A 27,241-nucleotide genomic window follows, 5' to 3' on the forward strand; every position below is an offset into this window, starting at 1 on the left:
CCAGGGTGTCAGGGAGCCTCTGTCCCCCGGGAGACACTTGTTCCGCTGGTCCCTGGCTGTTGAGGACATTGCTGGCAGGTCCTCTGGGCATCACCCGCTCTGTCCACCCGCTTCTCTGCCTTGGCTGCCATCGAGGCTTTCTGTGCCTTGTCGGTTGGACTGGTCAGCATGCCTCAGGTACCACTTCCTCCTGTGGTTGTGGGGTCTGCGGCCCTTTCCTTCTCCAGCAGAGATGTTCCCCGTGTCTTTGCATATTGAGCTTTCATCTAAGACTGCAGTTGCCCAGAGGGTTTTGTGGCCTTTTTACATTTTTAAAAATAAAAACATTTGGAAGTCACATATCAAGTTCAGCCCTCTCATTTTACAGGTAGACATATCAAAGAACTTGTCCAGGGTGCTTACGATCAGAGCGAGGCCTGGGCTTTTCCCTTTTTTGGAATATTCAGGGTCTTAGTTTTCCTCTTTTCCTTAGTTTTCTCCATAGTTGCTACAGTGTAGCCTCAAGCCTTGTCCCCCCCCATACTCTTATTTAATTTTGTTTTTATGTTAAAGATCATACATGCCCCTGGGTAGGAAGAAACAATATAGTGAAAATGGCCATACTTCCAAAACTGCTATACAGATTCAGTGCTAGTCTGATTGAAATCCCAACAGTATATTTCACTAAACTAGCGAAAACAATCCAAAAATTCATTTGGAACCATAAGAGACCTAGAATAGCGAAAGCAATTTTAGGCAACAGAGTCATGTCAGGGGGCACTTGAAACTATATTACAAAGCCACTGTGATAAAAATGGCATGGTACTGGCAAAGAAACAGACCCAAGGATCAGTGGAATGGATTAGAAGATGCAGAAACAACTCCAGATCAGCTTCCTCATCTTTTTTTTTTTCCTCATTGAGTTTATTCGTACTCAACTACCTCATCTTTGACAAAGGAGCCAACCATCCCCACTGAAGGAAAGATAGCCTCTTTAATAAATAATAAATGGTGCTGGAAAAATTGGATTTCAACTTGCCAAAGATCGAAACTAGACCCCTATCTTTCACCATGCACTAAACTAAAATCCAAGTGGATTAAAGATCTCAATATTAAAATGGAAGCACCAAACTTGTTGGAAGATTAGTTAGGTAGAACTCTTGAAGGCATTGGCATAGGAAAAGACTTTATGAACAAATCTTCAGTAGCACAGAAACTAACATAAAGAATCAACAACTAGGATCTCATCCTTTTAAAAAGCTTCTGCACTGTAAGAGAAACCACCAACAGAGGTAAGAGACAGCCTACAATATGGGAAAAAAATTTTACCAGCTGTTCCTCAGACAAAGGTCTGTTATCCAGAATATATAAAGAACTCAAAAAATCAGACCCCCCAAATTTATAAGCCCATTTCAAAGATGGGCATCTGAAATGAACAGACATTTCTCAAAGAAGTAAAAGCAGCAAATAAACATGAAAAAATGTTTAGCATCACTGGTCATTTGAGAGATGCAGATGAAAACAACACTGAGATTCCACCTCACCCAGGAAAGAATGGCTGCTATCAAGAAATCAAACAATAACAAATGTTGGCGGGGTTGTGGGGAGAAGGGAACCTTTCTCCATTGTTGGTGGGAGTGCAGACTGCAGCAACCACTGTGGAAATCAATATCGAGACACCTCAAAAAAGTAGGATTACAGGTCCCATTTGACCCTAGCTATTCCTCTGCTGGGTATCTTCCCAAAAGAAAAGAATCATACCACAGTGATATATGCTCACCCATGTTTATAGTGGCACAGTTTGTAATAGCTAAAACTTGGAAACAGACTACCCATCAACTGGAGACTGGATAAAGAAGATATATTTTAATAAAATGGAGTATTACTCAGCCATAAAAAACAAGAAACTGGAGACGTTTATAGCTAAGTGGATGCACATTGAGGACGTAGTCTTAAGTGAAATTAATAGGACACACACACGTGTAAATACCAAATAGTTTCTGTAGTGTGAAAAACTAAAAGTATAAATAAGAATCAAAGTGTATAATTGATACTGTGTAATAGGAAAAAGTGTCTAAAGGTGTAGGGGAAGTGGGAAAGGTAGAGGAAAGCTAAGAAGGGAAAAGAAAAAATAAAAGAAAAGGAAAAACATGGAAACAGTCTCTGTAAATAGGGAAGGTTGGAGGGGTGAAGGGAGGGTGGGCGAATGGGGAAAAAGAGTGGAGATGCATCATGTAAGGTACAAGATCCCAGTGATGAATGTGTAACTGTATTGGATACCTAAAATGTACCTATAAAGAAAAAAGAAATAAAAGGAAGATACTGCCTACTGTAAAAGGAAAAGTGCAGAAGTTGAAGTCCCAGTTCTTGCTGGGTGTGGTGGTGCACACCTGTAATCCCAGCACCCAGGAGACTGAGTCAGGAGGATCACTGTGAATTTGAGAACATCCTGATTTACATAGGCTTTCCAGGCCACCCAGGACTACACAGTGAGACCCTATTTCAGTAAACTAATGAGAGAGAAGGGAGAGGGAGGGAGAGAGAGAAAGAGAGAGAGAGAGTCTCCTTTTTATTCCTCTTACTGGGGAATTAGTATTAGTAGTATTAGTAGTAGTGTGGTAGGGATCTATTTTAGCCACTTTCTATACATTTATAAATATATTAAATATATTAGCATGCACATCATATATATACCTTCAGTATTTTTATTTTTTGTAATCATGGGGAATCAAACTGGCCCTCACATGTTCTCAAATCAACTTTTTTTTTTTTGGTGGTACTGGGGATTGAACCCAGGGCCTTTGCACTGATGCACATTTCTAATGCTTTTAACATTTTTTTTTTTTGGTACCAGGGATCGAACTCAGGACCTTGCGCTTGCAAGGTAGACAGTAGCACCACTGAACTAAATCCCCAGACCACTTTTTTTATATTTAGGGTCTCTCTGTGCACTTCAGGCTGGCCTTGAACTCCCTATATATCCCAGTCTGGCCTTCAGCCTCCTGAGTGCTGGGATTATAGGCATGTGCCACCATGCCTGACTATTTTTTACTTATTTTTATTTTTATTTTTTTCTCTTTTTCTGTTTTGAGACAGTCTTGTTAAGTCACTAAGTTGCCCACGTTTGACTGGAACTTGTGATTCTCCTGCCTCAGCCTCCTAGAGTGCCAGGGTTACAGGTATGTGCCACCATGCCTAGCTTTCTCTTTACTATTTTTAGCTAAGAGCAGCAGCACACACCTGTAATCTCAAGTACTCAGGAAGCTGACACAGGAGGGCACAAATTTAAGGCAAGCCCAGACAATTTAGACCAACGATGGCGAACTTTTTAGAGCTTTCAGTGATACAAACAGCCCACTGCGGCATGTGTGCCATAGGTTAGCCAACATTGATTTAGACTATGTCACAAAATTAAAAAAAAAAAAAAGAAAGATAATAAAAGGACTGGAGAGACAGGTAAGATGCTGTATCCATATAATCCCAGCTCTCAAGAGGCCGAGGTAGGAGGATCTTGAATTTGAGGCCAGCCTGGGCTACATAGTGAGTTCAAGGCCAGCCTGAACTGTATAATGAGACCCTGTCTCAGAGAACTGAAGGAGAAAAACAGGGCCAGGGATGTATTTCAGCCATGCTGTATCTGGCTGGCATGCACATAGTCCTGATTTCAATCCCTGGTGTGGTGGGGGAGAATGGGACCAAACTAAAAAGCACCAAATAAAAATCAACCGGGGGGGGGCTCTATACTATTTTAAGATTTATTTTTCTGTGTTCTAAATATGTATTAAAATGACTATAATTCATGTTCTTTTTAGTACTTATGTTTTTTTATTATCGGTGTTATACATGTTCATTATAGAAAAATTAAAAACCTGCCAACATGAGCAAAGCAGAAAATAAGCGAAAGTCATGTAATCATCCAGGGAAAACCACAACTTATTTTTAAAAACTTTTAAAATTCACAATTAGTATTTTAATGTATTTCTGTAAAGTCTTTGTCATGGTCCCACTCACATAATTCTACATAATTGGCATAATTGCTAGCATTTGCTCTGTGTTAGGCACTGTCATAAGCACCTTCTCCTGCCTTACCTTTGTCTTATCTTTTCCCCACAACCCTATGAAATAGATGTGCCTTTTTTGGGCAATACTGGGGTTTCACTCAATCTTGAGCATGGTAGCAAGTGCTTTCCCCCTGAGCTATATTTCCTACCCTTTATTATGTATTATCAGCAATGGGACGAAATCCAAGGCCTTCACACATTCCAGGCCCCAGTCCTATTAGTTTTTTAGACAGGGCCATGCTAAGTAGCCCAGGCTGACCTAGAACTTGGGAGCTTCTTGCCTCTTGAGAAACTGGGATTATAGTGTGTGCCCCCCATGCCTGGCTGAGGTTCTTATAGGTAAGGACACAGAAGTGCAGAGGGTGATTGGTCACGTGTGAACTCCATTTTTTTTTTATAGCAAAACATTTATTGGTACATTTCAGGCATACATGATGATGACACTCATCATAGGGAATTTGTACCTGTACATGGTACATCCTGCCCCTTTTTTCCCATTCCCTCCCTCCCCTCACGCCCCTGCCCCCACGAACAAAAGCTTTGTTTCCATTTTTTCCTTCTATTTTCTTTTTTTTCTTGTCCCTTTCTTCCTTTCTCCTCCCTCCTCCTTTGTTCCCCTTCCCAATGGAACATTTTCTTCCTATTTCCTAATATCTATTATATATTTTAGTCCTTATTTCCACTTTTGGTTTTTCACACCAGAGAAACAATGCGGTATTTAAACCTGTGTCTGATTTATTTCACTTAAGAGTATGGTCTTAAGGTGCATCCGTTTAGCTAGAAATGTCTGAAGCTCAGCCTTCTTTATGACAGAGTAGTACTCCATTGTATTAAAAACCCACATCTTTATCCATTTGTCGGTTGATGGCCATTTGGGTTGTTTCCAAGATTTGGTTATTACAAACTATGCCTCTATAACGAGTGTGCATATATCACTGTGGTATTAAATGGAACCTCTACTTTTAGTTTTTTGAGGAATTTCCACACTGATTTCCATAGTGGTTGTACCACTTTCGCTAACAGTGGAGGATTCCTTTTTCCCTACAGCCCCGCCAGCATTTTTTTTTTTTTTTTTTTTTTTTTTTTGCGGCTCTGGGGATTGAACTCAGAACCTTGCACTCTCGAGGCAGGCCTGGTTCCACTGAGCTAAATCCCTGGCTCCTGCCAGCATTTGTTAGTGGTTTATTGCGTTTCTTTTTCTTTTTTTGCATTATCAGGTATTGAACTCAGGACCTTGCGCCTGCAAGGCAGGCGAGGGGGCTCCACTGAGCTAAGTCCCTGGCTCTTGATTGATTGATGCTTTGGTACTGGGGCTGGAGCTCGGGCCCTTCTGCTTGTGAGGCAGGTGGTGGCTCTTGATTTATTTCTTGATAGCAACCACTCTTTCTGAAGTAAGCTAGAATCTCAACATTGTCTTAATTTACTTCTCTCGAATGACCAGTGATGGTGAACATTTTTTTCATATGTTTATTTGCTGTTTCTGCTTCTTCATCTGAGAAGTGTCTGTTCATTTCAGATGCCCATTTTTGGATTGGATCTTTAAATTTGAGGGGTCTGATTGTTCTGAGCTCTTCATATGTTCTAGATATTAGTCCTTTGTCTGATGAATAACTGGTAAAAAATTTTTTCCCATGCTGTGGGTTTTCTCTTCATTCTGTTGTTGATTTCTCTTTCTGTGTAAAAACTTTTTAATAAGACAAGGTTCAAGTTGTTGATTCTTTGTAGTATTTCCCGTGCAGCCTAGCTTTTGTTCATGAAGTCTTTGCCTACTGCTATATCCTCAAGCATTCTGCCTATTCTGTCTTCCAGCAGATTTAGTGTTTCTGTTTTACTGTTTTATTTATTGGTACTGGGGATTGAATTTGGGACCTTGCACTTGCGAAGCAGGTGGTGGCACCACTGAGCTAAATCCCAGCCCTCTGTTTTACTATTTAGATCTTTGATCCATTTCAATTTTATTTTTATTTTTTTGTTTGTTTTTGTTTTTTGAGTCAGGGTCTCACCATGTAGTTCAGACTGACCTGGAACTCACTATGTAGCCCAGGCTGGTCTTGAACTCACAGCGATCCTCCTGCCTCAGCTTCTCGAGTGCTGGGATTACTGGTGTGCGCCGCCACACTCAGCTCCATTTTAATTTTAAATGGTGAAAGATATGGGTCTAGTTTCAATCTTCAGCAAGTAGAAAGCCAGTTTTTCTAGCACCATTTATTAAATAGGCCATCTTTTTTCCAGTGAAGGTGTTTAACTCCGTTGTCAAAGATGAGGTGGATACCAAGATACATCATGTAAAGGTTCAAGATCCCAATGATAAATGTAACTGTGTTGTTTACCTTAAATGTACCAATAAACTTAATGGAAAAAAAAAACAGTGAGGTGACTGAGCATGTCTGGAGTTGTTTGTATCATCTAATCTGTTCCATTGATCCTCGGGTCTGTTCTTTTGCCAGTACCATGCTGTTTTTATCACAGTAGCTTTGTAGTATAATTTAAAGTCAAGGATTAGGGCCGGGGATTTAGCTCAGCGGTTCTGCTGCCTGCCTGGCAAGCACAAAGGACCCAAGTCTGATCCCTGGTACCAAAAAAAAAAAAAAAAAAAAAAAAAAGAGTGATGCCCCCTGCCTTGCCCTTGTTGCCCAGAATTGCCTTTGCTATTCTATGTCTCTTCTGGTTCCAAATGAATTTTAGGATTTTTTTTTTCTAATTCTGTGATTTATGCTGTTGACATTTTGATTGGGATTGCATAAAATCTGTGTAACAAATTTGGAAGTATAACCATTTTCACTATATTGGTTCTTTCTACCAAAGAACAAGGGATATCTTTCCATTTTCTGATATCTTTGATTTCCTTTTTCAGAGTACTGTAGTTTTCAATGTAAAGTCTTTTACTTCCTTTGTTAGATTGATTCCTAGGTAGTTCATTTTTTTTTTCTTTTTGGATGCTGTTGTGGAAGAGATTGTTTCTCTAATTTCTTTCTCCACAAGTCTGTTATTCATGTACAGGAAGGCTATTGATTTTTGAGTATTGACTTTATATGCAGCTATACCACTGAATTGGATTATCAAATCTAAAAGTCTTTTGGTAGGGTTTTGGGGGTCCTCTATGTGTAGAGAATCATGTCATCTGCAAATAATGGTAATTTAACTTCTTCCTTTCCTATCCCCCCCTTTCCTATCCTTATTCCTTTGATTTATTACTCTTGTCTCTGGCTAGTGTTGGCAGAATTACATTGAACAAAAGTAGTGACAGTGGACAACCATGTCTTAGAGCAAAAGCTTTCAGTTTTTGTCCATTTAGTATGATATTGGCTGTTTTGTCATAGATGGTTTTTATCAGATTGAGGTAAAGACCATCTATATCAATTTTCTGTAGGGTTTTTTTTTTTTTCATCATGAATGGGTGTTGGACCTTGTCAGATGCTTTTTCTGCATCTATTAAGAGGGTCATATGGTTTATTGTTCTTGGATCTGTTAATATAATGCATTAGACTTATTGATTTATGTATGTTGAACCCTCCTTGCATCCCTGGGATAAATCCATGTTGGTCATGGTATATAACCTTCTTGTGATTTGCTGTATTCTATTTGCCAATATCTTCTTGAGGATTTTTGCATCTGTGTTCATTGGGGAGACTGGCCTGTATTCTCTTTTGGTTGGATCCTTTTCTAGTGTTGGTATCAGAGTAATGCCTGCTTCCAAGAATGACTTTGGGAGTATTGCTTCCTTTTCAATTTCAATTAAAGAGTTTGAGAAATAGAGGCATTAAGTCTTCTCTAAATTTCTTATAGAATTCAGCAGTGAATCCATCAGGTCCTGGGCTTTTCTTTGTTGGTGGGTTTTTAAAGTATTACCCGCCCCCTACTGGGGATTGAACTCAGGACCTTGTGCTTTTGAGGCAGGTGAGGTGCTAGCTGAGCAAACTCTCCGACCCTAGTGTTTTTTTTTGTTTTTTGTTTTTTGTTTTGGTACCTGGGATCGAACTTGGGACCTTGCACTATCGAGGAAGGTGGCAGAACCACTGAGCTAAATCCCCAGCCTAGTGTTTTGTTTTTTTTTTTTGGAGACAGGGTCTAACTATGTAGTTGAGACTGACCTGGAACTCACTATGTAGTCCAGGCTGGTCTCAAACACACAGGGATCCTCCTGCCTCAGCCTCCTCAGTGCTGGGATTACAGGCATGTGCCACCATGCCTGGCATGGTGGGTTTTTAATTACATCTTTAATTTCATTGGCTGATGCTGGTTTGTTTAGAATTTTTATATCTTCTTGATTCAGTTTTGATAATTCATGTGTAGCTAGAAATCTGTCCATTTTTTCTGTATTTTCATCTTATTAGAATACAGATTCTCAAAATAGGTACTGATGGTCTGGATCTCTCCAGGATCTATTGTGATTTTACCCTTCTCATTCCTAATTGCATGGATTTGAGTTTTTTCTTTCCTTTTTTGTGGTACCAGGGATCGAACTCAGGCCCTCACGCGGAACCACCGAGCTAAATCCCCAGCCTTCTTTTCCTTTTTTTTTTTTTTTTTTGATAAGGCTGGCTAAGAGTTTATTGTTCTTTAATCTTTCAAAGACCCAACTCTTTGATTCATTGATTCTTTGAATTGTTTTCTTAGTCTCCATTGCACTAATTTCTGCTCTGACTTTTATAATTTCCTCTCTCGTATAAGCTTTGGGCTTGACTTGCTCTTCTTTTTTAGAAGCTTGAGATTCAACATTAGATTGTTTATTTGAGCCCACTCTATTTTCCCGATGCAAATATTCACCGCTTTCATCCTATAAGTTCTGGTATGTTGTACTGTCATTATCATTTAATTGTAGAAACTGTCTGCCTTCTTTAGTTTTATCTGTGACTCATGTTTGTTCAGAAGGGCGTTATTTAATTTTCATGTGTTTATGATGTTCTTGTGGTTTCTTTTGCCATTGATTTCCAATTTCATTACATTATGGTCTGATAATATTCATGGGATAATTTCATTTGCTTTGCATTTACTTAAGCATGTTCTATGAGCTGGTATGTGGTCTCTTTTGGAGAACGTGCCATGTGCAGCTGACAAGAATGTGTATTCTCAAGTTGTGGGGTAGAATACTCTGTAGACATCTAGTAAGTCCATTTGTTCAAAAGTTTGAATATTTCTAATAAAGTTTGAAAAGTTCTAATATTTCATTCTTGATTTTTGTTTTTTTTTGGATCAAATTTAGGACCTTGTGCTTGTGAGACAGGTGCAGCGTCACTGAGCTAAATCCCCAGCCCATTGTTGATTTTTGTCTAGTTGATCTGTTTGTGACAGTGCGGTATTGAGGTCCTCCTCTGCAACTTATATGATTTTTCATGTCTGTTAGTATTTGTTTTATACAGTTGGGTGCACTGCTATTTGGTGCATATATATTTATGATTGTTATCTCTTCTTCTTGGATTGTTCCCTTTACAAGGGTGTAGGGACCTTCTTTGTCTCTCTTAATCAATGTTGGCTTGAAATACACCTATGAACTGACTTCATTCTGATTCTCGCTTACCAAGAGGCCATTAATGCACTGTGTATCTCTCAGAATTGAGCCTAGGACCTAGTGTATGCTAGTCTGCTTGCTCTACCTCCAGGCTATATTCCTATTCTCCTTTAAAGTTTTTATTTGTTCGTTTTGAGACAGGATCTTTCTTTGTAGCTCAAGCTGGCCTAGATCTTGTAGCAATCCTCCCACCTTAGCCTTCAGAGTGCTGGGATTACAGGTGTATGTTGCCATACCCAGTTTAGCCTTTTTAAAAAGTTTTAAGGCCAGGCGTGGTAGTGCACGCCTGTAATCCCAGCACTTGGGAGGCTGAGGCAGGAGGATCACTGTGAGTTCAAGACCAGTTTGGGCTACATTTTGAGTTCTAGGTCATTCTCAACTACATAGTGAGACCCTGTCTCAACCCCCACCCCGCCAAAAAAAAGTGTTAAAACAGGGTTTTACTAAATACTCAGGCTGGACTTGAACCTTGTTTCAGCCTCCCAAATAGCTGGGATTGCAGGTATGCACCACCACTCTGACTTATATGTGTGCATTTCATGTTTTGTGGAGGTTACATGTGGATTAAACATAACATACCTGGGATACAGTCATCTAGGAAATGAGCAGCGTTAGTGGGAAGGGCATTGAATACCAGCCCCGTCAGATTTGTCAGGGACTGAGAGCACTGGTACACCTTCCTGTGTGCGTGTGTGTGTGTGTGTGTGTGTGTGTGTGTGTGTGTGTTGGAGGGTGTCTGAAGTTGTGCAGAAGGAAGGAGCATTTCTGCTGTGTAGCTGTCCCCCAGCCCTCTGTGCTTCTGTGAGCAAAGGTCTGAGGTCCCTCATATTCCTCAGACTAACGGTTTGTGGGCCTTTGTCCTCCTGCCAGTTAGTTCTTGGGTTATTTGTTTTTATCTTTTCTGGCTTCCTGGTGAAGGGCCTATTCTCAGTTACTGAGCTCTCTCAAGTGACTGTTGAAATCTCCGATCTCCAGTTACAATTGTGGATTTGTTTCTTTCCTTTCAGTTCTGTCAATTTGTGCCTCATCTGTGTTAAAGCTGTTATTGGCTGTGTAAGCGTTTAGGATAATTATGTCTTCACGATGAAGTGACCCTTTTATCATTATGCATTGTTGCTCTTTGTCTCTGGTAATGTTCCTATCTAGAAGTCTACCCAGTCTGCTACTAATAGAAGCACTTTGTCTTTCCTTTCCTTTCTCCTTTCCTGCTTTCCCTCCTGGCCTCCTTCTCTTCTTCCTGCCTTCCTTGGTATTCAGTGTAATAAAGTAGTTGATGGAGCATCTACAGTAGTTACTTCAGTCTCCGCTCCTGGCTCAATGCGGACGGGCGAAATCTGTTTAACAATCTTGGGGGCACGGCGCAGGTCGGTGAGGCACTTGTGGAGTCTCATCTGGAAATAATCCCACATTTTAGAACCTTCACCACTAGGAGTTTTTCTTGTCGTGATTCTCAGGGACTCGGTAGGCATCTGGACCGATTCTTCCCTGGAAGGTCCTTTTCCTTTGTGCCTCTGATCAAGTCAGCATGCACCTTCTCCAGGGAATTTTTGTTGTGGCTGGTAGAGTAATCCAATTTGCTGAATTGCCACCTCTGGTACCACAATGTCTTTCAAAGCCTTGGTGTGACTCCCTGACAGATTTGTTCCTCATTGAGAACAAACAGCTACAAATCAGGAGCAGGCGAGGGCGGCTGCCATTTCGTCTCCTCACAGAGCCGCGTCTACTCCCTCGGCCTCCCCGACTCCCCTTCGCTCCTCTCTCTCTGCGCCCCTTGTGTTACTCAGCCCTCAGTTCCAGGGCTCAAGAAGTCCTCCTGTCTCAAGTCCCAAGTAACTGGGACTATAGGCGTGCGCTGTCACACCCTGTACACATTTACACATAGACTTTGTCTTTCCTTTTTTTTTCAGTATCAGGAATTGAATTCAAGGCCTTGCACTTTCCGGGCAAGCATGGTACCACTGAGCTACATTCCTGACTCTAAATTCTTTCTTAATGCTAATTTTTGCGTGGAGTATCTTTCTCCATTACTTTAGTTTGAGTCTTTTGTCTTTATATTTATGTGTCACTATGTGAGACATGAAGAAATCTGTTGAATAGTAGTAAATGGTTTACTGTGTTCAAAGGATTGTGTGTGTGTGTGTGTGTGTGTGTGTGTGTGTGTGTGTGTAGTCTCATTTGTATACTTACTGCATAGTTCATACTGAAGTTCTATTGCCTCTTTACTTTTTATTTGCTGGTACTGGGGATTAAACCCAGGGGTTTGTGCGTGCTAGGCAAGTACTCTACCACTGAACTACAGAATTAACCCTTGTGTTTTTATATTTAAAATATGTTTCTTATAGCTAGCATATATTAAATCTTGCATTTTTATATAGTCTGACAATCTCCATCTTTTAATTGGAGTTTGTAGACCTTTTAACATCTAAAGTAATTATCAATATGGTTGGATTTAAGTCTACAGTCTTGTCATTTGTTTTCTATTTGGGCCATCTGTTCTTTATTCTTTTCCTGCCTTTTGGATTCATTGAGTATTTTTTTAGGATTCCTCTTTATCTCCTCTTGGTTTATTTAGCTATACTTCATTGACTTAATTATTTTAGTGATTACTTTATGGTTTAACTTACCGCAGTCTGCCTTCAAATCATATATTATTTCACATATAATGTGAGAACCGTATAATAGAGAATTTACATTTTTTTCCTCCCATTCTTTTTTTTTTTTTTTTTTTTTTTTTTTTTTTTTTTTTTTTTTTTTTTTTGAGACATGATTTCACTATGTAGTTGAGACTGACTTGGAACTCACTATGTAGCCCTGGCTGGTCTCGAACAGTGATCCTCCTGCTTCGGTGCTGGGTGTGCACCATCATGCCTGGCTTCTTCCATTCTTGGTGTTACTTTTTTTTGTTTTTTTTTTTCAGCTTTAATTGAGTTTATTGGTACATTTTAGGGATACAGTACAGTTACATTCATCATTGGGATCTTGTACCTCTGCATGACAAGTCTTGATTCTCATTTTTTCCCCCTTTCCCCTGCCTTACTTTTCTTTTTTTGAGACATTCTCACCATGTAGCCCAGGCAGGCCTTAAGTTTGCTATGTAAAGGGTGCATGACCCTCCTGACTCAGCCTCCTGAATGGTGGGATTATAGGTATGCACCGTTATACCTGGCTTTGAAAAGGGCCTTTGGAAGCCTAAAGAAATTAAGGTGTCTTGGGTACAGTCACATGTACCTGTAGTCCCTCCCAGCTACTTAGGATGCTGAGACAGGAGGATCACTTGAGTCCTGGAGTTTGGGGCCAGCCTAAGCAATTTAGTGATACTCTGTGTCAAAAAAGTAAAGAAAGAAAGAAAGAAAGAGAGATAAAAGAAGAATGGCTGGAGGTATAGTTTATATTTCAGAGGGAGCTCGTGTGCATACATAGCATTTGCAAGGCCCTGAGTTCAATCCCTAGCACGAGAAACACACAGTGAAATTAACAGAAATGTCGGAGCACATTATTAATATATTCTTCTTCTGCTCCCTTCCAATTTCTCTTATTTCTTCACTGGCTCCGAGCTCCTCTGCGCTTCTGGCCTGTACATGCTTTGTGGTTCGTTGCATCTGTGATGCCGCCCTGATAATCAGCGGTGCTGTGAGGGTCTCTGGGGTGCAGAGCCTCTGTGGGTGTGGCTGACACATTCCAGCAGTGCAGGTTCACCACGTCTGCACATTGCAGCTCCTGCCTCCTGCCTACTCCGCACCACAGAAGAGGTGTGGCCGGATCCTCGGATGCTCCGGCCCTGGGACCCACAGTCACTCTCCCGTACTAACCTTCTTGTCCTGTCATTCGGTAAGGCCCCTGACCTCCTCCCCCAGCACTGAGCCAAGGAGCTGCCAGTCCCAGCCCAGTTTTCATCTGGTGTCCACTGCATCCCACTGCCTCACTCCTGTGCACTGAGGCAACCTCACTGGGTTCCCCTCCCCCACCACAAAGGCAGCCAGGCAGGCCGCACAGTGAGCTTAAACCTTAACTGCCCACAAGGGGCTGTGTTCTGCCCACAAAGTTTTGTGGAGTACTCGTTTGATTTTTTTGTGTTTTTAAGCAGTAAGAGTGGTGCCAGTTGGAGCGGGGAGATAATAAATAGATCATAGAAAGTGGGACATTTCCTGGGATTGAAGACCAGGGAGGCCTCAAGCCATGTGCTCTTGTGCTCTTCCCCTTTGTGCTTTACATATACTGAGTGCTCCTGGAGGATCAGGAAGGGACCTGAACTGAAGTAGGGAGGCAGATCTTTGCAGCAGGCTTGGTAGGGGTCACGAGTTCATTTGTTTAGTTTCACTGTTAAGTGCTAGGCTCTGCTCCGCACTCAGGAGAGGAAGATGGATTAAGTGTGCATCCTGCCCTCACCAGGCTGGTGATAGGGGTGAGACATTGGCACTTAGCCAGGCAGTTTCTGCCAGTTTGACCTGAGCTCTCGGCGGGGATGTGCATGGTGCTTTGGGACCTCAAAGGAGAAAGATATTAAATCCTGTGCAGAGAATGAGGACAGGGAAGGCTTCCTGGAGGAAACAGAAGTCTAAGCTAACTCTTTGGTGTGTTTATATTTTTAAAATTTTTTTGGTACTGGGGATCGAACTCGGGACCTTGCATTTGCAAGGCAGGCGGTGGAACCACTGAGCTAAGTCCCCAGCCCTGTTGTGTTTATTTTAATTAGAACATTATAATTAGGACATTGAGGAAAGCCTCAAGTCTTCATCCTGTAGGTTGATGGCCATTCTGTAATAAGATTTGGAAGTCTTTCTCAGAAGAAGTCTCCCAAAAAATACCAACACATTCTTTTAAAATATTTTTTAGTATGGGTTATTGAATCCAGGGTCTCCTGGGTGGTAGGCAAATACCCTACACTGAGCTGTATCCCCAGCCCAAGGTGGGCCGTTTTTAATTCTCATTTTGCAGAAGAGGAAACAGCTGTATGAATCTCAAGTGCTAAGAAAGGGGTTATCCTAGTAAAGAAGAAAGGCGGGTGGTCCAGGGAGAGGGAACAGCATGTGTGAGAGCTTGGGGGGAGACTGAGCGGGATTCATTGGCTGTGATTTAGTACCCTGTGTCCTCCTGATGGGATCTTTCAGGTGAATCAAACAGTGTGAGCCACCAGGCCAAGATACTCATTGGTCTGTACTTCCTCCATAAAATGATCTTTTGGATTTGACCTTTGTACGGTAGCTGAGACAGTGTTGTGGCTTTGGGGTGTCTGTTATCCTCCAGTGAGATGTTGAGCTCTGTGTGTGCAGAGTTGCTCTAGGCTCAGCTGGACCCTGGCCCTGGGAGTTCTGAAGGGCATTGCCATGCAATCCTGGGGCCTGAGATTGTGCTTTGGGCCCGCTGGACTCAGTGGTGAACCACAAGGTCATTCGGCAGGAAGGACCCAGCTCCTCTCTTCCTGGTGGAGAGCTGTCAGATGAGTGAGTTTTGCATGTGGATCTCAGGGTCCAACTTTAGAGCAGCTTGGAGCAGGTAGAGGAAGGGAACACTAGTATTCCTGACAATCAATTCGTGGAGCAGGCTGTCCAAGGCCTAGGAGAAGAGTGACTTGTTTTCAGTGGAAGGGCAAGCGAGTGGAAAGACTGTATTGTTTTCCAGGCTCCTAAGGGATCTGTAGGAGGCTTGACCCCCTCACAGGCTGCCTGCCCTGTGGCTCTTCCCATCGTTGATCTGACTCTGGGCCTTTCTGTGCTCTTCACCCTGATCCCTCCGAGGTGCCTTCTTCCTCTCAATCCCTGCTACTCTCCTGTCTCCTTGTCTCATCTGGTAGCTGCCCCAGCCTCCCTCAGGAATCAGGTATGGAAGGCATCCCATACTCCTCCCTCTTTCTGCGTATCCACTCAATTACCAGGTCTTGTTGATTTTACCTTGTTTCAGTTAGAGCCTTGCAGCTCTTGGTCTTCCCTCCCTGCCTCCCTTCGCTCCTCTCCTGCATACTGGCTGAGCAGTCTAAAAGGCAGGCCTGGTCCTGTGTTTCCCCTACTGACAGCCTTTTGCAACTGCCCTTGTAAGTCCAGACTCCTCAGCAGGCCCTGGGCCGACTGCTTTGCCAAGCTAGGACTTGCACCCCGAGCTCCAGTCCCCTCTATCCAGGCACTTTCCCAGCTGTTTCTCTCCTCTGTCTGGAAAGCCCCGTCCTGTCTCTCCCCCAGCTCTCTGTTGACTCCTTTGTGTTCCCTTCCCTAGGACGGTCTTCCACTAGTGACATCCCTCTGAGGTTTAGCATATGTTCGTGCATGGCATTGGGACCCCACTGGTGAAGATGAGGCTGCTGCCAGTGAGAGGGATAGAGGGACTTGGAGGAGACTGGTGAGACAGGTTCAAGTAATTGCCCTTTTTCAGGAATTCCCTAGGATATATCCATTTTGTACTTCCTGAAATGTAGTGGTTTTTCCTGGAGAGAAATTTCAGTTACATTACTTGGAATTGGCATAAAGATGAAGTGACTTTAGCTTTGAGTGATCAGACTTGTGCTCAAAGGACTAGGCAGTAGACTGAGGGGCAGGACTGGACTGTCAGCCCTGCCCTGGGGCAGTGACTTCCCCTTCGAGGATTCCCATCCCCTTTGGACTCTCCCCAGAGTAATGCAGCAGGGACATGTACACAGTGTATTGTGTGTAATTTCAGGTGGTTCACAGATGGAGTCTGTGGTTACCAAGTTCGGACCTCTGGTATAAGGGTTAGCCTCATTCCTGGGGCTGTTCTCCTCCCTTGCCTTGGAAAGGCAAGAAAGAGGAATGGGAAATCCTGGGTAGTTGAACTGAGTGGGCGGACACTTGTCACGCTTGACGCACAGGCATGAATGAGTCCTGGGCGGGTTGCATCGATGATTTTCAGAAGCTTATACTCCTTCCTCGGTGCTTGCATTGTTGGCAGTGCTGTGGACTTGGGAAGTTGGCCCATAGATGATGCCCAAGAAGACCTTCCCTTTGGCTTTGTGCACTGAGCTGTCCACACCCCAGGTCCTGGAGCTTCCATTTGATGATCTTTTGAACTTGGTGATGGTTTTAAAGCCAGGGAGAGAGATCAGAATTTTGGTTGGGCCCAGCAAAGCATCTGCTTTTCAACCAAGATCTCCTTGTAGACAATGGTCTAGTTGTGATGTCTCAAATGGAGCTGGTTCAGTGTGGGAGAACTAGGTTGCCCAGTTGACACCTTTCACAGCGCCTTCTCTGGAGTTGCTCATGGCTTATAATGTCAAGCACTCTTGTACCTGCTCAGGTGGACCAGTCAAGGATGTCAACTTTGTGGGTGGGACAGCTACATAGCCTCCATCTGTCACCTGGTATCACTTGGTATGATAAGCACTAATACTATATGGACTGTGTGGTTTTGATATGCCAGGTCTGCTTTATGTTTATTTATTCCTCCAATGGCCTGAGTGAAGCTTGGGAATACTACAGTCCCCACTGCAAAATTGGCCATAAGTACATCCATTCTACAGATGGGGTAACTGAGCTCAAAGAGGTACCATGTTAGCAACTGGCAGAGCTGGGACTTGAACCCAAGTTGTACAAAACCCATGCCTCATTTTGTTGAAAACTCATGTACTTGGTGAGGCCAGGCAAATGAAGTGGGCATTTCGTACTGTCCAAAGCCACTATTAATTATTTCCTGTAGGAAAGTAGACTAGTATAGATGTTCCTCACTTTTAACGATGGGGTTATATCCCAATAAACTATTGTAAGTTGATAATATCTTAAGTTAAAAATGCCTTTAATGTTCTTAGGTATGACCATCATAGCTTAGCAACTCAGAACAAATAGGGTGTTGTTTGTTTGCCCTCATGATTCTGTGGCTTGCTGCCACTGCCCAGCCCTCTCAAGAGTGCGTTGTCCTGCCTAGCACTAGCCTGGAAAAAGATCAAAATTCAAAATTTGAAATATGTTTCTGCTGAATGCACCCATAGTAAAGTTGAAAATTGTAAATGGAACCAGTCTATTAGAGACTGTATTGTTTGCTCTTTTGATTGCTCCTAGAAAACTAGAAATCCTGGTTTTCATGTGAAACCTGTTTCTTCAGGTTTTTAAAAGGCACAAACACATCTATGAGTGGATTCAACTGTGGGCCTGGGGATGGGACTCTGCCTCCTCTTTCCCCCTTTCCCTGCTGGAATGCAGGTTCATTGCTGAAAGGTCTCAGACTATCTGGCTTGACCCTTAGCCATTAATGCTTCCTATTTCACCAAAAAGATAGGCAGGCCCGGACAGGTGAGGAACTGTAGTGTCGGGCTAGCTGCAGGGAGAGCAGATCTACACTCTAGAGTCTGTGATTGTGAGAGCAATCTGGGTTCAGAGTCTGGTTCTGCCCAGCCTACCCCTGCTCCAGAAGCCACGGGGACCTTCTGCTGTCTGTCACCACACACTGAGCTACCTTTGGCTATTAGAATAGCTTTTGAATCTTTCCTAAGGTGACCTGGAAACTAGGAGAGTGTTGGGGATGCTCTTTGTGTCTGGGTTTGAAATTTGTTGCTGTCATGTAGAGACAGGAGACTGTGTTCATGACCAGGAAGATTTGACTACACTCATCTCGGTATGGGGTAAGAAATGGTGCAGGGGACAGGTGTACCCTCTACCAAATGATGACGTTCGTGGAGGTAGACATCACAATTTGGGGCACAAGGAGGGCTGGCAGAGGACAAAAACTTCCACTTCTGCTCTTTACGAAAAAGAAACAAGTTGCATCAGAGAGGACAGAAGTGAGAAATGCACTTACTCAGCTCGCTGACTTCCGTGGTGACTGTTTCTTGTCTGGACATGAAGATGGACAGGGGAAGCAGCAGCCCCATCTGACAGTTTTGTTCGGGTAGAGGTTGTCTAGTTAACCCCAAGACTCCCTGCTTTGCACACAGTTGCGTGGGAGCAGAAGCTCCGAATTCCTTGTCCTGTTTGTCCTTGGAAAACTTAGCTCGGGAGTGTCAAAGACAGCTGTGCACCCCACGCAAGACTGGAGGTTCAAGTGCTCTGAACTTATGCTGGCCTGGCCCCACATCTAGGTGGTCCTTCTCAGCACCTCGGCCCAACAGAGCAGTCCCTGCAAACACTGCAGAAGCTGGCACCCAGGGGACTAGTGATGCGAACTGTCTACCTCAACAATTGCCCAGATCACTCCTCAGACTGTCATTTCTGTTACAAGACATTTTCCACAGTTTGAGATCCAACTTCCAAGCAAACTTTTGGAATGCTCCATGTGTGTATACTGGGGACTTCCTGTGTGATATTTCTGGGCATTACAGCCAGGCGCTGTTGTTGCCATCTGTCCTGGCTTTGCTGGGTTGGATTTCCAGAGCCCCAGACTGTCTCCTGCAATAAAATCCAAATTAAGGATGAGGTGGATCCCATCCACAGCCCCCATCTATCTCCTGGTATAGCCAGCTAGCTAGGAGGTCAGCCCAACCAAACCAGGCCAGGAGGAAGTCCCAGAACCTTCTCTGTTGTGTGAGCCTGCCTTAGGGCACAAAGTCACTAGCTTGGTTTATGCACGAGGCCTGGCTCTGCTTGGCTCGAGATCCCAACTCAGGTTGGTGGGCTTCTTTCAGGCTGACTATAGGGTGTTACTATGGTTCTAGTGTTACTCTCCTTTCCTGTACCTTAGTGTCCCTCTGTGTGAGCCCTGCCAGGCAGATTGAGGCCAGAGGTCCTAGGATGCATTTTGTTTTAGGAAAGTCTGTTTTCCTTCTTCTGTTGTGGTTTCTCAGCATGATTCTACAGCTTCCATCTGCTTCCTCCCTGTCCAGGAAGAGGCAGATTTCCCAGTGAGAAAAGTGGGCAAGGATCTAGGTTTCCTGTGAAATGGATCTGGATCTTTAGGACAGTGGCTGGAGGCATCCCACCTTTAGAGATGAGCAACATCATCCCACCAGGATGTTGGGTCAGGTCCACCACCCATAAGCAAGTGTGGGGAGCTTGGGGGTGGGGGGACTGAGGCGAGACTTCAGAGCCTCTGTGTGTGGGATGGGGCCTTATTCAGGAGGTGCCAGCTGTCTGTGGTGACACCAGCTGTCAAGGGGCCCCAGCATTTCCTGGAGCCTTAACTCAGCAGATAGCTGCCAAATCTTGTGAGACTGAGAAACTCAGGGCTGGAGGGTGAAGATACTTCTAGGAAAGTGAAAATGTCATTGAGGGTCAACTGCAGAGGTACTCTAGAGCCAACTGGCTGTGGTCCTCCTCTCCTTATTCACTTCCCAGCCTTCTCTTACTGGGATGCAGGTAGGTAGGGCTGATGGTCATAGCGTCATTTGAACTCACTGCAGCTGATTTTCTTAGTGAAAGCAAGTCAGTTGCGCAAGTCACTGATGACTACCTTAGCCAAAGGTAGTTGGTGGTACACCTCGTGGCTGATTGCGTATCAGGCTTGAGAGCCAGGGGCTGTGGACAGCTCGTGGCTCAGGCCTGTGTTTCTCCAGTGTACTTGTGTTTCTCTGTTAGCCTCTCATCCCCAAATGTGGGACAGTGTTTACAGGGGAGGAAACCCAGAAGTCCCTGCTCAGTAGAGCTAGTTGGGTGAGGCACATGGCTTCCCACTGGAGGGATGTGTGAGTTGACTCTAGGTCAGGGAGTCCAGCCACCTGTCTCTGTCTCTCCCTCAGTTGGCTGGTTTGATGTGTTCACTGGAGCTCCACCTGCCTGCCGGTCTCCTGATGATTCTCATGCCACCTCTTCGAGGTCACAGATTGGAACCCAGGGAAGGCCCTTCGTGTATCACTGTGCTCAGACGAGAACAGCAGCAACATGAGTAGAACACAGGCGGAAAACACTCCTGACACCCTGCCTGGTACGACAGCAGTAAGTTAGGCTAGAACATGGAGCCTCCTGGCCTCTGAATTCTTTAGGTCCACACGCGTCCTCCTAGGGGTACATCTGTGGCCCAGGACCACATGTGAGGCAGAGAATGAGGAAGAGAAGAAAAGAACATGCGCCAGAGTTGGCAGTGGTGCAGTCACATCCTGGTGGACTGCCTTCTTGGATTTCTCCACTGACTCGGGTCAGTGCGTGGAGAGGTGCTGATAGCGAGGGTGAGGAATTGCTGCTGCAGGGTTCCGCCTCTCCCCATGGGTATCCTGGGATGAGCGTTGCAGGCAAGCAGAGCTGTCCTAGGGGGTGGGGAGGGAGACTCCTCCTGCCTGAGCAGTGCTCTCATTGGACAGCTCTGGGCCTCTGTATCCTGATCTATGAAATGAGGTCATGAGGCCAGGCTTCTAATGGCTCGGGAAGAGTCATTTCACTACTCCTCTGCACCACTTCCTAAGCTTCTTTCTGCCAGTGTCCCCTCTGAAAGGCTGCTCTCTCCAAGACTCAGCCCCCGCTGGGGACGTCCATGGATCTTGGCCAGCTCTTTATATTGTCACTGTTCTGGGTTCAAGTTTGGGGCTGAAGTGTGACTTCCCAGCAGGCGGTAGAGATGGGAAAGCCCGGAGGCCCTGCAGCTTCCCTGTCTTGCCTCTGCTCTTGTGAGGCAGGGAGTCAGAGGCTTCTGGGCTCGGCTTATGTTCTCCAAGGAGGACTTGGAATGAACCCCAGGCATAGAGGGGTGAGGTCAGTGGTTTGCTCAGCAAGAAGGCCCCAGTTAGTGAAGACCTGTCACAGCTCCCAGAATCCCTGGCCTCGGTCCCTGGCTCTAGCTCCTCCCCACCTCATCTTCAGGGAGATGAAAATCAGTGATGTGGATTTATTTACTGAGTTTCTTCCCTGTGTCAGTGTAGGAGGCACACATTTATTTTATCCCCAGCCTCCATGATGGCTTTTGTATACGTTTTCACCACTACTCACCATGTACTACATGAGGTATCTGAGTAAACTCAAGCCCAGAGCTGTGTAGTAAATTCTCACCAGGCTAGTGAGTGGTAGATGTGAAGCCATGCCGTCTCGATTGGGAGGCCTGTTCGTTCCACTGTACCACACTGCCAGGCTGGTAGGACACCAGAAGCGTGTACAAAGAGCTATGTGACTGTCCTAGTCCCCAGTGATACCATAGCGGCCAAATCTGTGGTCTGGACAGGGGTGCCTTTATGTGGGGACAGTGGGGGCTTTGTGGTACTATATAAAGCCATCCACCAGAGTCCCTAAGTGCAAGTGCAAAAAGTCTTTTTGAAGCTTCTCTCTCAGTCTTACTTGCGGTTTTGTATTTGGCTCTAGAATTCAGCCTTGCTTAAGACAATGATTTAAATTTCTTGCGCCTGTGTAAATCTGACCCTGAGAAGGTGTGGTGGTTAGGGTAGAGTGTGAGCTTGATGGGCTCTGGGATCCACCCCAGGGATTGGTGAAATGTACATGGCCTTGGGAGTCCCTTTCTGGTCCCTGGCCGCTCTCCTCTCTGGTACTGCTCCCCTGCTTTGCTTCCTAGCCGTTATGTACTAAAGAGCTTTGCTCTGCCGTGGAGCCTACCCACCGAAACTGTGAGCCAGCTTAATCCTCTTGGTTGTTTCGAAGTGACTTCCTGTACCCCTGGCCTCCTTTACCTCCTGGAGGGCCAGACAGCCCAAGTAAAAGATGGTGGTGGCATCTTGATGTCGAGGATGAAAGCACATCACTGGGGAAAGGCAGGGGATGCTAGAGAGGCAGGCTACAATGAGGGGCCCAAGTAGGGAGTAAAGGCCAGTTTGGGGCAGTGTTATGAGAGGCTCAAGACAAGATTGTCAACCCTAAGGGTTCTGCTCTTTTCCTGTAGCAGAGAGGGACAATAGGTAAGAGAAGCTGGCCCACTATATCTATGGATTTTACACCTGCAGATTGAAAATTATTAAAAAGTTGGGTGAGGCAATCCCAGCATTCCGGAGGCTGAGGCAGGAGAATCACCATGAGTTTGAGGCCAGTCCAGTACGCCACAGAGTGAGTTCAAGGCCATCCTGGAGTACATAGCAGGACTCTGTTAAAAAAAAAAAAAAAAAAAGGAAAACAACTTTCTGGAAGCTATTTTTGTTGACTAATGCAACCTCTTCTCTAATTCCATCACTATCTTCATATTTGTATTACAGTCAATATCATATACTAATAGAAGACAAAAATTGTTAGGAAAGCCCTGTCTTTCTCCTTACCCATTCATAATTCTTCAGACACTGAAATTTAGTTGCACATGCAATCTTCAAGTTCAACAGTGTGCTATGAGGATTGCTCAGATTACCCAAATGAGCTAAAATGTTTGGGGAGCTCACATTCTCAAAGTTTTCTATCTTGTTAAATGTAAAGGCTGGCTGTACCCAGTGCCAAGAAAGAACGACTCTAGACTTTTTTTAAAAAAAAAAAAAAAAAAAAAAAAAAAAAAAAACACAAAAAAGAAACCCTATCTAAACTAAACATATACCCAATTTTTCTTACGATTTCCTAAATCATACAGTGTAATAACTATATTTACATAGCATTTACATTGTACTAGGTATTATAAGCAATCTAAAAGATAAGTATAGGTGAGCAGGGCCTGATGTCCCATCTGCTTGGAAGGCTGAAGCAGGCCAGCCTAGGCAACAGATTTTTCTCAAGTAAATTTACTAGTTAAAGTATATGTTATATGCAGATACTGTGCCATTTTATATAAAATGCTTGCACATCTGAAGACCACACTGTGACTCTTGTGTCCTTGGTTTGCTCAACAACACGCAGGCCTGCTAGGAGGATCCAGAATGGAGAGGAAGTTCCTGCTCACAGAGAGTGAAGTGTGGGGCGCACCCACAAATGTGGGGTTCCAAGTGCAAACTGATAGTATCTGTGGTAAGGGAATTAGCTGTGAAAACCCCGAGTAGGTGGTGTGGGTGAGTTTGGGAAGGAACTCAGCATGGATTCAGGTGCCAGTCCATGCTGTCGGTGCAGGTGCTGAAAAGAAAAACAGGGAGGTGGGATGGGGAGCGGCTCTGTCCAAGGAGCACTGATGGGAGGACAAGGGGACCAGTTACCTGTGGGAACTGGAAGAGGGCGGAGCCGTTAAAGATACTTTAGGAAGGAGAACCTGGGAAGTTAGGCAAATAGAAGCCGATTAGGGAAATGACCCAGCTTCCTGAGAAAAGGGGAAGCGCTGGCTGGTTCTCTGGCCAACTGGGCTGTGTTCCTTAGTCAGGCCTCGATTAGCAATGAGTGGGTCATTAGCGCCATGAAATGCACAGATGTCGCAGAAAAGATTACTGCTCATCCCAGTAACAGTCACACTTTTGAACTTTTTGTCCAGGTCTCTGTGGGGCAGGCACATGACTCACTGCTGAGCCCCTCCTAACCTCTGTTGGTGATTAGCAGAGGGGAGAGGCCAGGGAGCCGCCCTGTTCAGTAACAGATCCACTTGCCTGGAGGAGCTGATTTCAGGAAGGGACTGGAGGCGGATTTGGAACAGCTGAGGACATTTCCAGGACATGAGTCTCCTGGGCTGGAGGCTGGCTTTCTGTCTGTACATGAATCTGTGTTTTACCCATTGAACTGGGATGGGCCTGGAGTCGTACCTTCAACTTGACCTTAAAAGGTCCAGAGTCTCTGGGAGATCCAAAGAGGTGGATGAAATCTGACTAAGGAAATACATCCTTGATATTCTGGGACATCTCAGAGAAGGAGTGGCCTGCTGATCTTGGCCCAGAGTCTGAGTTCTTTATGGTAGGAGACTGCTGCTCTCCAGCCCTGTACTGTGGGCTGTGTCTGTAGCTGGGCCTGGAGTGTGCCTGTGCCCAGAGTGAACCTGGGCCACCTCTACTTTTTCTTACCTTCTACTGCATAATCTCCTAGAGCAGTCAGGTGGGGAAGCCAGGAGCCTGCTCAGTGGGGCCAGTGTGGTGCCTGCTACAGAGGGGGCCTGGCACAGTTGGGCTTCTCCCCGGAGCTCAGGGTGACTTCTTGAGTTGCCTTTCAGCCTTTATTCTCTCAGATCTCTGGTTACTTGTGCCCTGTGACCTTGGATACAAGCCAAGCACGCAATAATGAAAGTGAACCTGCCTGTGTACTCCTGTGCAAGGCTTTCAAGGCAGGGCTGACAGCAGACAGGATACTGTCATCTAGCACATAGGAAGCTGTGAAGGAACCGCCTTATTCAGATGACCAGCCCTGTTCTACCAGTGGTAGATTGGAAAACCCTCCGCCTTCTCCCCTGGTTTCCTGTGTGTCACCCCCAGGTCATGCTTCCTTCAGGCTGCCAGAGTAAAATGGCAGTTCCTGTTCAGTAGGCATGAGTCAGCTGAGGAGAACTGGTGGCTGAGTCTTCATAACCTCCAGGCATGGTTATTAAATATTTAAATGACACTGTGTATGGATCGCTTCTCATCCATTCCCTTAGGGAGAGTAGTTGCTGTCTGGGATTCAGATAATAGCAGTATCTTGGATTTAGACAAACTCCCAAGGAGCTCAGCTGTACTAAATAAATCTTACCCATATAATATATAACATCCCCACCTCAGAGTTTGCTACCAGGAATGGGGACAGATCAGGTGCTGCCCATTTTACCGATAGAAAAAACATATCCAAAGAGACTATCAGGGCATCCTGTAGGCCAGGCCTGGAACATGTGCCCAGGCTTCTACTCAGCATTGGCTGTTTGCTCTGCTCACTGTTCCTTCCCTATTCTCCTCCTCTTCATAGTTTCTCTGTCATCCAACTATTCATTCTAGCTGTTGGAGTCCCTGATCTATGGAGTTTAACACTTGGAGAGGACAGAGTTGACAGAAGCCCAAATTGGCAGGGAAGGCCTCTCCAGGAGGCTGAGTTCCTAGTCAGTGTGCAGGCTCAAGGTCTCTGGGCTGGGTGGGGTCAGAGTAGATGTGGCCTAATTGTGGAGTTGCCCTTACTGGCCATAGATCTGCCTCTCATCTGAGGAGGAGGACGGTTATCAGGATAAATATACCCAGCTCCCCATTCCTAGGGAGTTAGTCACCCAGTAAAAGCACCCTGCTGTGGATTAGATTACCTCCGCTCTAACTGCTCTTGTGCCCTGGCCTGGGGGAGGGGGAGGAACTCAGGGCCAGGGGAGTAGGGAGACCCGCCTTCCTGCTCTGCTCCCTTCCTAATCTGGAAGAGTTTTACCAAAGGGGCCCAGATGAGACCATCTCTTAGCTAGTCCTGCTGTTTACATAGCTCCTTCCTTAGGAAAGGCCAAGCCCGCTTACTGCTTATATCCCTGGGCTTGCACAGAGCTGTAAGGGGCCCCAGAAGCTTCTGTGACACTCAGGCCACCAAGACTGCCCAGGTGGCCAGCAGGGGGGCCAAACCTTCCCTTGCTGAGAACCCTCTGTGTGGGGTGGGACCGGGTGGGGGACTCCCAGAGCTTCGACTGTCTGCCTGGGTTTCACAGGATTTGGCAGGCAAACACCGTGGCATGGGGCAGGTGGGAAGGCCATGATGCCTCTTGCTGCCTGTGCTGGGGCTTGCAGGGGACACGAGCACATGTCAACAGCTCAACTCTTACGGAAGCTGTGCCAGGCACTTCTGGGGCCATGAAAGCTGAGTTAAATTGGCCTGCAGAAAGATGTGAAAAACAATTTGTGCTTGGTGAGGGCCTCTCCTCAGCTGGGCATCATGAGAGGGGTCTTACTAATGGTCGGAGGACCATACCTGTTCTAGAGCTGCCTGGAGCTGTTGCTGCAGGTGCCTGGAGTGAGCAGAATAGGCCAGGTGGCAAGGGCCCCCCAGGCAGGGAATTCTGCAAACCCTGGGAAAGGATGAGAGCTGCCTAGGTGCCTTCCATTTACCTGTCCCAGCTGTGGGTTCTGTGGTGGAGGCCAGAATGGTGCTCTTGATGCTGGCCTAGGACTGGATTGTAGCATCCTTACCCTTGGGTGGGATGGGATAGGAGGTGCCTTCTCTTTCTGGGGCTGAACCTTTCTCTGGTAGGGAGTTCTTGTCTGCTCAGCATCTCCCATTTACTGACTGTGCTCTCTTCCAGGCCCCATGCTAAGCCAGTGCTTTATGTCTATTTTCTTGTTTAATCCTAATTCTGTGTATAAAATGGTGGCATTCCCACAGGGCAGGCAAGAGAACCAAGGCACAAGAGCCATGGAACAGTGTATCCAAGTAGTTTAGTCACTGAGCGGCTTGTGTGGCTCGGAATCCTGCTGTGCAAGTTGCGTTGTCCAGTGACTGTGGAGAGCCTGTGAGGAGAGAATGGAAAAGCTCTGTGTTCTCCGCCTCTCCTACATTTGAGCCGTCCCGGATGGACTTTTAGCTCATCTCTTGGCACCTGTCCAAATCCAGGCCTCTGATCTTCGCAGTCCTTATCACGCTGTAATGTGGTGGTCAGGCCTGGGTAGGAGGAAGAAGCCCCAGTTTGTGGGAGAGCCCTGACATTTCTTTGCTCTACTTGAAGGTGGGGGTAGAAAGTTTCATTGATCTCTCTCTCTCTCTCTCTCTCTCTCTCTCTCTCTTTCTTTCTATACTGAGGATTAAACCCAGGGCCTCCTACATGCTAAGTATGAGCTGTACTACTGAGCTCCACTCCCAGCCCCATTGTTACCTTGGACCGTTTATTGAACCCAGTATTGTCAGTGTGTCGGCCTAGGTTGCCAGAGGATGGTCTGGGGGGCATGCCCCACATTGAGGGTGTGTGTGTGGGGAACCCCTGGTTTCCTCCACTTTGGGCCCCTGAGCTGATAAGGGAACTTGAGGGGTACAGCTGCAGCATTTCCCAGGAATGCTGGCCGACCGGCCCCTCCAGTCTTAGGCAGATGGTGGGTCAGGGATGTCTGCATCTTTTTTTTTTTTTTTTTTTTTTTTTT

General features: G+C 45.3%; 1 protein-coding gene across 4 annotated transcripts in view; it reads left to right on the plus strand.

Annotated features, from left to right (window-relative positions):
- Positions 1–27,241, plus strand: part of Pxn (paxillin) — a 57,857-nt gene that overhangs the window by 12,916 nt on the left and 17,700 nt on the right. Inside the window, exons 1-2 of one of the 4 annotated variants that reach the window (XM_010604061.1) lie at positions 20,446–20,584; positions 23,166–23,273. The exons of 1 other annotated variant lie outside the window; for it this stretch is intronic. In XM_010604061.1, coding sequence (XP_010602363.1) covers positions 20,461–20,584; positions 23,166–23,273 — 232 coding nt within the window. In that variant the 5' untranslated portion in view covers positions 20,446–20,460. Of the gene's footprint in view, positions 1–13,175; positions 13,378–20,143; positions 20,344–20,445; positions 20,585–23,165; positions 23,274–27,241 lie in introns of those variants that run through there. 2 more of the 4 variants (XM_010604058.3, XM_010604059.3) reach the window with 2 other exon arrangements.

Source organism: Fukomys damarensis, unplaced genomic scaffold (genome assembly GCF_012274545.1).
Source record: "Fukomys damarensis isolate Sample0158 unplaced genomic scaffold, DMR_v1.0_HiC HiC_scaffold_12, whole genome shotgun sequence".
NCBI lineage: Eukaryota > Metazoa > Chordata > Mammalia > Rodentia > Bathyergidae > Fukomys > Fukomys damarensis.